At 48.2% G+C, this 12,141-nt stretch overlaps 1 protein-coding gene across 1 annotated transcript in view; it reads right to left on the bottom strand.

Moving 5' to 3' along the window:
• Window positions 1-12,141, bottom strand: part of LOC139424405 (beta-1,4-mannosyl-glycoprotein 4-beta-N-acetylglucosaminyltransferase b) — a 100,185-nt gene that overhangs the window by 4,148 nt on the left and 83,896 nt on the right. Inside the window, exons 2-6 of the mRNA XM_071176181.1 lie at window positions 6,814-6,892; window positions 6,185-6,360; window positions 5,854-6,010; window positions 2,294-3,003; window positions 1,682-1,991 (exon numbers count right to left, since the gene is read on the bottom strand). Of these exons, the coding sequence (XP_071032282.1) occupies window positions 1,682-1,991; window positions 2,294-3,003; window positions 5,854-6,010; window positions 6,185-6,360; window positions 6,814-6,891 (1,431 nt within the window). The 5' untranslated portion in view covers window position 6,892. The remainder of the gene's footprint in view (window positions 1-1,681; window positions 1,992-2,293; window positions 3,004-5,853; window positions 6,011-6,184; window positions 6,361-6,813; window positions 6,893-12,141) is intronic.

Below are 12,141 nucleotides of genomic sequence, written 5' to 3' on the forward strand. Positions count from 1 at the left end.
AGCTCGGGGGTTTTGAACTTGCAACCTTCCGGTTACTAACACTCTAACACTCTAACCACTAGGCTACCCTGCCACCCCATTGGAGTTCACCTGGGGTAAATTCAATTGATTGGACATGATTTGGAAAGGCACACACCTGCCTATTTAAGGTCCCACAGTCGACAGTGCATGTCAGAGCAAAAGCCAAGCCATGAGGTCGAAGGAATTGTCTGTAGAGCTCCGAGACAGGATTGTGTTGTTACACAGATCTGGGGAAGTGTACCAACATTCTGCAGTATTGAAGATCCCCAAGAATATAGTGGCCTCCATCATTCTTAAATTGAAGAAGTTTGGAACCACAAGACTCTTACTAGAGCTGGCCGCCCAGCCAAACTGTTCAATCGGGGGAGAAGATCCTTGGTCTGAGAGGTGACCAAGAACCCGATGGTCACTCAGATAGAGCTGCAGAGTTCCTGGAGCTCCTTCCACAAGGACAACCATTTCTGCAGCACTCCACCAATCAGGCCTTTATGGTAGATTGGCCAGACAGAAGCCACTTCTCAGTAAAAGGCACATGACAGCCTGCTTGGAGTTTGCCAAAAGGCACCTAAAGGACTCTCAGACCATGCGAAACAAGATTCTCTGGTCTGATGAGACCAAGATTGAACTTTCTGGCCTGAATGCCAAGCGTCACATCTGGAGGAAACCTGGCACCATCCCTACGGTGAAGCATGGTGGTGGCAGCATCATGCTGTGGGGATGTTTTTCAGAGGCAGGGACTGGGAGACTAGTCAGGATAGAGAGAAAGATGAACGGAGAAAAGTACAGAGAGACCCTTGATGAAACCTTGGTCCAGAGTGCTCAGGACCTCAGACTGGGATGAAGGTTCACCTTCCAACATGGCAACGACCCTAAGCACAGAGCCAAGACAACGAAGAAGTCTCTGAATGTCCATGAGTGGCCCAGCCAGAGTCTGGACTTGAACCCGATGGAACATCTCTGGAGAGACCTGAAAATAGCTGTGCAGTGACGCTCCCCATCCAACCTGACAGAGCTTGAGAGGATCTGCAGAGAAGAATGGGGGAAACACCCTAAATACAGGTGTGCCAAGCTTGTAGCATCATACCCAAGAAGACTCAAGGCTGTAATCGCTGCCAAAGGTGCTTCAGCAAAGTACTGATTAAAGGGTATGAATACTTGTGTAAATGTCACATTTCAGTTTATTTTATTTGATAGATTTGCTAAAATAAAAAATAAAAACAGTTTTTGCTTGGTCATTATGTGGTATTGTGTGTAGATTGACAAGGAACATTATAGAATAAGGCTGTAGCGTGGAAAAAGTAAAGGAGTCTGAATACTTTCCGAATGCACGGTACACACAACCCCTCCGATATATACACACACATACACACACCAGTAAGCAGTTTTAGGGGGTTAAGTGATCCTAATAGCCAACCATAGCACTTAACAGGCACTGTATATCATTTGAGTGGAATCCAATAGAGATCTTATCTTTCTAGAATCTGTCACTAACAACCCTCTAGTCGTCGGCTCAAATCCTGTTCGAAAAGATAAGATTAAAAAAACTTGATTGCCCATCAAGTTTACACAGGATAGATTTTTTTCACGCCTGGTTTGGGATTCGAACCAGCAACCTTCTGTTAACAAGCCCGCCCCTGTCATCTCTAACCCTCTAGGCTACCTGCTTCCAGAAGAACCCGTAGAGCGACTTCCTCATGTGGATGGCGAACGGTTCCGTCCACCCGTCGAACAGCTTGAGGAAAAGAAGTCCCTCGCGGGCGGGGATCTCGTCGGCATCGTTGATGACGAAGACGTCGTCGGGGCGTGATCCGGTCACCCTGGCCATGCCGTCGCGGGTCAGGTAGGTACGGAGGTAGTCATCTGCGATCCAGCCGTCTTGGCGCCCGCCGTCGGGAAAGTGGTCTAGGAAAACGTAGAGGATTTTGTGGCGCACGTAGTCATAGGTTCCGTTCAGGAGGAGACGCAGGAACCTGGAGGGAGGGACAGATACAGACAGTGTGTCAACAGATACGCTTAAACGAGTCTTTCAGGAGAGAGAGACGAAGAGAAGACAGACACACAGACACCCAGAAGGCAAGCCAGCCAGATGGACAGACAGACAGCCAGCTAGCCAGATGGAAAGCCAGACAGATGGACAGCCAGACAGCCAGCCATCACATCATCCTGTCCACTCGTCGAAGTGGTCGTCTCTCTCTGTTGGAGGTGAAGTTGGAGGCAAACAGACACAAAGCCAGCAAGACAGGCAGATGCATATACATCTATGTCCACTCACCGTAGTGGTCGTCTCTCTCCGTAGGCGGTGAAGTTAGACTCACACACCAGGAACAGATCCACAGCCTGGGCCAACTCGTGGAACCTCACGTGGAGAAGATCAAACTCATGGTTCACGTTGATGGCATTGATCACCCTCCTGGGTCTCTCTCTGGGTGTCAGTCTCTCCTTAGTGGGCAGGTTAGAGTGGTAGACCATGGTAGGTACCCCACAGTAGGGCCCGTGCCACCCCGGCCGACACACACATTTTACCAGTCGTTTGCCTCCTCGTCCTCTTGATTTGGCCTTGGGAGGCATGGAGGTGCCGGAGGACGACGGATGGAGTGGTTGTTGGTGGGATTGGTTCAGGACCACCAGGGGCTTACGTTGCCCAGGGGAGCCTGCTCGAGATCCTACCCCAGTACCAGTCACAGTAGGCCCCCCGGGTCGTGCCGCGTCATCCCTGGGGGTGGCGACCTCCGTCCCCTGGCGGAAGCAGAGGGCTCCGGCTTTAGTGCGGACGAAGTAGGAGGTGGGGTCGTCCTGAAGCTGGTGGGTGCGGGTGTGGATGTCGCCCAGCGTTTCTAAGGGGTCCGGGGATGGAGCCTTGGAGGGCACCACCTGGTCATCGATCCCAGCCGAGGCCCTTTCGTCTGGGGCGTAAGGTCTGACAGGGTGGGCTGGGTGGCTGGGGTACCAGGGCTTGAAGTGGAGGTCCTCACCTTCACGCTCCTGAGGAAGACAAGACAAAGAGGGAACTGTTTAGCACTTTACTCGTCCTCACAGATCAATCTAGAGAAACTGTATTAGGGCTCTTTACATTCTGCATCGCTGAAGGGTTACAGATAGAAATGTCATTTCCGATTGGGCCGGCATATGCAGCGTTTACCATGAATACAGTCTGCTTTATTGCGGGAACGTTGCCTTTAATTCTTAGGGATAGGCGTCCCGTCAACAGGGAAATCATGCTAGAAATGAATCAAATCAAATGTAATTTGTCACAAGCACCGAATACGACAGGTGTAGTAGACCTTACTGTGAAATACTTACTTACAAGCCCTTAACCAACAATGCAGTTTTAAGAAAATGATTTGCTAAATAAACTAAAAAGTTACACAGTAAATGAACAATAACGAGGCTATATACAGGGGGTACCGGTACTGAGTCAATGTGCGTGGGTACAGGTTAGTTGAGGTCATTTGTACATGTAGGTAGGGGTAAATTGAATATGTATAGATAATAAACACTGAGTACCAGCAGTGTACAAACAAAGGGGGGGGGGGGGGGGGGTTCAATGTAAATAGTCCGGGTGGCCATTTGATGAATTGTTCAGCAGTCTTATGGTTGGGGGTAGATGCTGTTAAAAAGCCTTTTGGACCTAGACTTGACGTTCCGGTACCGCTTTCCGTATGGTAGCAGAGAGAACAGTCTATGACAGGAGTGGCTGGAGTCTGACAATTTTTGGGGCCTTCCTCTGACACTGCCTAGTACATAGGTCCTGGATGGCAGGAAGTTTGGCCCCAGTGATGTACTGAGCCATATGCACTACCCTCTGTAGCGCCTTATGGTCAGATGCTGAGCAGTTGCCAAACCAGGTGGTGATGCAACCTGTCTGGATGCTCTCGATGGTGCAACTGTAGACTTTCTTGGTGTGTTTGGCCCTGTCGATGTGAATGGGGGCATGTTCAGCCCTCTTATTCCTGTAGTCCACGATCATCTCCTTTGTCTTGGTCACGTTGAGGGAGAGGTTGTTGTCCTGGCACCACACTGTCAGGTCTCTGACCTCCTCCCTATAGTCTGTCTCATCGTCGTCAGTGATCAGGCCTGCCACCGTTGTGTCGTCAACAAACTTAATGATGGTGTTGGAGTCATGCTTGGCCACGCAGTCGTGGGTGAACAAGGAGCACAGGAGGGGACTAAGCACCCACCCCTGGGGGCGGCCCGTCAGGAAGTCTAGGATCCAGTTGCAGAGGGAGGTGTTTAGTCCCAGAGTCCTTAGCTTGGTGATGAGCTTTGTGAGCACTCTAGTGTTAAACGCTGAGCTGTACTTCCGCAATGCGGATTGAATAGAGCTTAGTGTTAACTGCTACTTTGTTGACATGCAATGACTCAATTCAACTTTGCTCCTGACATTTAAAAGGAAGAGCCTTAATGTGTGGACTGGAGGTAGACTACTGATGATAATGGTGTGTTGACTGTAGGTAGACTACTGATGATAATGGTGTGTGGACTGGAGGTAGACTACCGATGATAATGGTGTATTGACTGGAGGTAGACTACTGATGATAATGGTGTGTTGACTGTAGGTAGACTACTGATGATAATGGTGTGTTGACTGGAGGTAGACTACCGATGATAATGGTGTATTGACTGGAGGTAGACTACTGATGATAATGGTGTGTTGACTGTAGGTAGACTACTGATGATAATGGTGTGTTGACTGGAGGTAGACTACCGATGATAATGGTGTATTGACTGGAGGTAGACTACCGATGATAATGGTGTATTGACTGGAGGTAGACTACCGATGATAATGGCCTTGAGAACCGTTTCCAAAGACACTCTTTCTTGGCACAGGTTCCGAAGCACTTTTATGCCCAGGGCCTGTATTCAGAAAGCGTCTCAGTGTAGGAGTGCTGATCTAGGATCAGTTTAGCCTTTAATATCATAATGAATATGATTATATGGACAGGTGGGGACCTGATCCAATATCATCACTACTACTCTGAGACGCTTTGTGGATACAGGCCCAGGCCTGATCATTGCCTTGAGGAGGGTTTCTAATACACAGCTAACATTTAGCCAACACCCTCGTTTAAGAACCTCAAACACATCCCAGCAGTGAGTAGTCAACACATCTGGCAGGAGATATCCCAGGCTCCCTAGCACTTCCATGACCAGGCATGATCACTGACTCGAGAACAGTTTCTAAGATCAACAGTTTGTAGCTCATACGCATGGCAGTATAGTCAACACAGTGTAGAGATTAGCCAAACTGTCAGTCCTCCTAAGTCACAGTGAAGACGTAAAACAACCGACCGTTCAACCAAACTGTCAGTCCTCCTAAGTCACAGTGAAGACATGTAAAACAACCGACCGTTCAACCAAACTGTCAGTCCTCCTAAGTCACAGTGAAGACATGTAAAACAACCGACCGTTCAACCAAACTGTCAGTCCTCCTAAGTCACAGTGAAGACATGTAAAACAACCGACCGTTCAACCAAACTGTCAGTCCTCCTAAGTCACAGTGAAGACACGTAAAACAACCGACCGTTCAACCAAACTGTCAGTCCTCCTAAGTCACAGTGAAGACATGTAAAACAACCGACCATCCAACCAAACTGTCAGTCCTCCTAAGTCACAGTGAAGACATGTAAAACAACCGACCATCCAACCAAACTGTCAGTCCTCCTAAGTCACAGTGAAGACATGTAAAACAACCGACCGTTCAACCAAACTGTCAGTCCTCCTAAGTCACAGTGAAGACATGTAAAACAACCGACCGTTCAACCAAACTGTCAATCCTCCTAAGTCACAGTGAAGACATGTAAAACAACCGACCATTCAACCAAACTGTCTCACCTCGTTGGGATCCATGTCCCTGTGTCTGGGCTCCTCCTCTGGTTGACCCCATGGTTGGGGCGCAGCAGGTTCCTCTCTCAGCCTCATCTCCACCCCACCTCCTCCTCCACCCCCAGGGCCAATAGCCCCTACTATCCGGGGCTTGGTGTCCGAGGGCCTGTAGGAACAAACAGAAATGTCATCTTGGTCAGAAAGGTCATGCTGTCATCAATCAATCAAAAGTATTTACAAAGCCCTACTTCATCAGCAGTTCCCATGTCTGTCATGCAAAAACATCAATACACACACACACACGCCCCCCCCCCCCCCCACCCCTCCGACCCACACACACCTGAGGGCGGGCGGGGGTCCTTCCTCCTGCGAGGCGGCGAAGTCAGACGACGAGGCAGCCGACGTTAACGGTGTGGCCCCCCCCTCCCTCCAGAAGAAGCCTGTCACCATGATAAAGGACTTGATGTTGGGGTACGGGGCCGACAGCTCCTTGAGCAGGGATACGTAGTGTAGGGCCTGGAACAAATAGAATAGAATGACTTTATCAACAACAATAAAATTATAACTTTATTTCTCCCCCATGAACTTACATTTTGGCATTGTGAATGAATGAATACATTTTATTTGACAAATAGAATAGCCTCAACTATTTCCAACTATCCACACAGTAAAATGACTGAGAAAACACAACGTCAGACGACTTATTTCAACTGTCATCCTTGTTGTTACATGAGCAACAATAGACAGCTTGGGCAAGACTGTCGGTACATTGGCACCTCACATACAATTTCATTTCAAATACATTGAATATATGCAATATAAAGATCTTAATTTGACCTGTATTGTCACAGCAAAAATAATCCTGAAGCAACAGAATGTCCTGCGGGACAGGAAAAATTCTCAGCAGCAAAAGAGTGATCAAATGAAGGTCCTACATCTGTAGGCTATACATATAACAATATATTTTACCTTGTAATAGTGGAGGAAGGAGATGACACACAGGCCCACTGTGCACAGCAAGAACACTCTGTGACGTCGCATTTTCATCCTATAGGAAGAGGGGGAGAGAGAGAATTGACCAATGGGAGATGACACACAGGCCATAAACATATCAACATGAACTGTGCACGGCAAGAATGTTGCTTTCTTTTATTGTAGAGAAGGGGAGAGGAGGGGGGAGAGAGAGGAATGGAAGGGGGAGAGACAGAGAGTCAAAGGTGAAAGGGATGGAAAGGGAGAAAGGAGAGGGAGAGAGAGCATGTGGGGAGGTAGCAAGAGAGAAGAGGGTGAGCTCCTTTCATTATTCACTCATCCCTCTTCCCCCTGGAGGATTTCTGCAGTAAACATCACATGAGAAAGATCTCTCTTTTTTTGATGACCATAATCTTCCTGAGTCTAAAGCAATGACATCATCAACCAGTCAGCGAACTGTACATTTAATCTAATCCAATTTCTTCCTTGATTGGTTTATATAAAATATGTGGCCAAAACCTTGATCAACTCATTCAAATTCCTAAAAAACATCCAGAAAAAGACATCCCAGAATGTAAATGCGTCCCTTTCTAAAAACGTCAGAAAGTACATCGACTTTCATATCCTCCGAAAAAATTGGATCTTAAAACAGTTCAGTTCATATTCAGTTCATATTCAGTTCATATTCAGTTCATATTCAGTTCATATTCAGCTCATATTCAGTTCATATTCAGTTCATATTCAGTTCATATTCAGCTCATATTCAGCTCATATTCAGCTCATATTCAGTTCATATTCAGGGCAGTCAGTGCTGACGGTGCAACATCTATTCTTACATTTAATCCATCTTAATGTTTTGTTTTAATACGTCTCTCGCAGCCCACTTTAACCACACAATGAAAGAAAGGGGGAAGAAAAGAGAGAGGTGGAATGGGAGAGAGAAAGAAAGAGAGATAGATTGAAAGAGGGAGGCTGGGAGAGGGAGAAGAGAGAGAGAAAGAGAGAGAGAGAGAGAGAGAGAGAGAGAGAGCGAGAGTGAGAGAGAGAGAGGCAATCTGGCAGTTGTAACACACAATACCTAGTATGAATCTAAAGTAGCCTAGAAGCCTGTACAGGGCAACCTCAGGGATTCCACTGCTTTATCAAACTATGAACAGAACAGAGGAGAGAGAGGGAGAGAGTCGAGGTGAGAATGAGAGGGGGAAATCAGGCGGAGGAAAGGGAGATTGGGAGAGGAGGAGGGATGGAGAGATGTGGTCCAGTGGAGGGAGGGAAAGAATGAACAAGGGATCAGCCAGAGGGAGGGAGGGAAAGAATGAACAAGGGATCAGCCAGAGGGAGGGAGGGAAAGTATGAACAAGGGATCAGCCAGAGGGAGGGAGGGAAAGTATGAACAAGGGATCAGCCAGAGGGAGGGAGGGAAAGTATGAACAAGGGATCAGCCAGAGGGAGGGAGGGAAAGTATGAACAAGGGATCAGCCAGAGGGATGGATGGAAGTATGAACAAGGGATCAGCCAGAGGGAGGGAGGGAAGTATGAACAAGGGATCAGCCAGAGGGAGGGAGGGAAGTATGAACAAGGGATCAGCCAGAGGGAGGGAGGGAAGTATGAACAAGGGATCAGCCAGAGGGAGGGAGGGAAGTATGAACAAGGGATCAGCCAGAGGGAGGGAGGGAAGTATGAACAAGGGATCAGCCAGAGGGAGGGAGGGAAGTATGAACAAGGGATCAGCCAGAGGGAGGGAGGGAAGTATGAACAAGGGATCAGCCAGAGGGAGGGAGGGAAATAATGCAAAAAAAAAGGAAAAATTCAGTAAACCTCTCTGAGAAATGTCAGCGTTTTGCATTCCTGCTAAGACCAGGGAGATATATGCTGCTGACCCTTTATACGCTGACTTAAGGACAGTTTAGTGTTCTCCCTAAGGGTTGAGGATAGGATATGAGGGAGGGAAAGCTGATACTAGATCTGTGCCTATGGGCCAGAAATCTATACAGGCTATCTCTGAGGTCACACACACACACACACACACACACACACACACACACACACACACACACACACACACACACACACACACACACACACACACACACACACACACACACACACACACACACACACACACACACACACACACACACACACACACACACACACACACACACACACACACACACACACACACACACACACACACACACACACACACACACACACACACACACACACACACACACACACACACACACACACACACACACACACACACACACACACACACACACACACACACACACACACACACACACACACACACACACACACACACACACACACACACACACACACACACACACACACACACACACACACACACACACACACACACACACACACACACACACACACACACACACACACACACACACACACACACACACACACACACACACACACACACACACACACACACACACACACACACACACACACACACACACACACACACACACACACACACACACACACACACACACACACACACACACACACACACACACACACACACACACACACACACACACACACACACACACACACACACACACACACACACACACACACACACACACACACACACACACACACACACACACACACACACACACACACACACACACACACACACACACACACACACACACACACACACACACACACACACACACACACACACACACACACACACACACACACACACACACACACACACACACACACACACACACACACACACACACACACACACACACACACACACACACACACACACACACACACACACACACACACACACACACACACACACACACACACACACACACACACACACACACACACACACACACACACACACACACACACACACACACACACACACACACACACACACACACACACACACACACACACACACACACACACACACACACACACACACACACACACACACACACACACACACACACACACACACACACACACACACACACACACACACACACACACACACACACACACACACACACACACACACACACACACACACACACACACACACACACACACACACACACACACACACACACACACACACACACACACACACACACACACACACACACACACACACACACACACACACACACACACACACACACACACACACACACACACACACACACACACACACACACACACACACACACACACACACACACACACACACACACACACACACACACACACACACACACACACACACACACACACACACACACACACACACACACACACACACACACACACACACACACACACACACACACACACACACACACACACACACACACACACACACACACACACACACACACACACACACACACACACACACACACACACACACACACACACACACACACACACACACACACACACACACACACACACACACACACACACACACACACACACACACACACACACACACACACACACACACACACACACACACACACACACACACACACACACACACACACACACACACACACACACACACACACACACACACACACACACACACACACACACACACACACACACACACACACACACACACACACACACACACACACACACACACACACACACACACACACACACACACACACACACACACACACACACACACACACACACACACACACACACACACACACACACACACACACACACACACACACACACACACACACAATTCCATTCCACAAGGCTAATGCTACACTTGGCAGGACTACAAGCAACAACAGAGAGGAAGGGAGGGAGAGAGGAGGGGGGAATTGGTACGGTGCAAGAGAGCGAGGTAGGGAGGGAGAGAGGGTGCGAGGGAGGAGAGAGAGATGAAGGGAGCAAGGGTGGCATTGAATCAGTGTGGTGCTAGGGTGTGAGGTAGAGAGGGAGCGAGGGAGAGAGAGAGAGAGAGATGGGGGTATTGTATTGAATGGTTGCGGTGCTAGAGAGAGTGGAAGGAGGGAGGGAAAGAGGGAGGGAGGAGAGGAGGGGTGGTTGAATCTGTGTGGTGCAAGGTAGTGAGGGAGTAAAGGAGGGGTGACTCGGTACGTTGCTAGACAGAATGGAAGCAGGGAGCGAGCGAGGAAGGATAAGAGAGGAGGAGAGCAGGGCTTGGTTTCCCCCTCCAGTCATTTCCTCTCTGTCTACCTTATTATCTCTCATCTCCAATTCTCCTTCATTTTCTCTCCTTCTCTATTTCGCTCCCACTCTCCTCCATCTCCCTTTCCCTCTCCCCATCTCCATTACATTACATATTTCCTGTCCACACACAGTATAGGCAAGATGGCGTGAAAGAAAGACTGAAAAGCGAGGGATGAAGAATGACAAGAAAAGCTAGGATGTATGGATGTCTTTTTCTCTCCTTCTTCTACTGTATAATAAAGGTGCTAGCTCAATGATGAAAACCTCTCTCTCTCTATTTATCTCCATCTCTATCAACTGTATCTCTCTCTCTGTCTCTCTCTCCTTACATCTCTCTCTGCCTCTCTCTCCTTACATCTCTCTCTCTGTCTCTCTCTCCTTACATCTCTCTCTCTGCCTCTCTCCTTACATCTCTCTTTCTGCCTCTCTCTCCTTACATCTCTCTCTGTCTCTCTCTCCTTACATCTCTCTCTGACTCTCTCTCCTTACATCTCTCTCTGTCTCTCTCCTTACATCTCTCTTTCTGCCTCTCTCTCCTTACATCTCTCTCTGTCTCTCTCTCCTTACATCTCTCTCTGACTCTCTCTCCTTACATCTCTCTCTGTCTCTCTCTCCTTACATCTCTCTCTGACTCTCTCTCCTTACATCTCTCTCTCTGCCTCTCTCTCCTTACATCTCTCTCTCTGCCTCTCTCTCCTTACATCTCTCTCTCTGTAGGCTAGAAGACAGCATGAAATGACAAGTGAGACGGGATGTCTAAGAGAAAGTGAAGGAATGGATGTCTCTCTCTCCTTCTTCTATAACAAAAGGTGCTGGGTCAATAATACACCCGTGATGAAAACCTTGTCTTGCTCTGAACAGTACACACAAACCCACTCTGTCAATGCTCAGCGTTTTACAACAACACAAAAGGCTGAAAATAGTTGCGGGAAAAAAACGTTCAGGTGGGCCTGTAACACAAAGGACCATGGGTATGGTGCCGGATGCTGTTCTTCCATCCCTACCGTAGAGGGGAATCCCAACAACCATCTGGAAATGTTGCTGTCT

This window comes from Oncorhynchus clarkii, chromosome 13 (genome assembly GCF_045791955.1).
Source record: "Oncorhynchus clarkii lewisi isolate Uvic-CL-2024 chromosome 13, UVic_Ocla_1.0, whole genome shotgun sequence".
NCBI classification, from domain to species: Eukaryota; Metazoa; Chordata; class Actinopteri; order Salmoniformes; family Salmonidae; genus Oncorhynchus; species Oncorhynchus clarkii.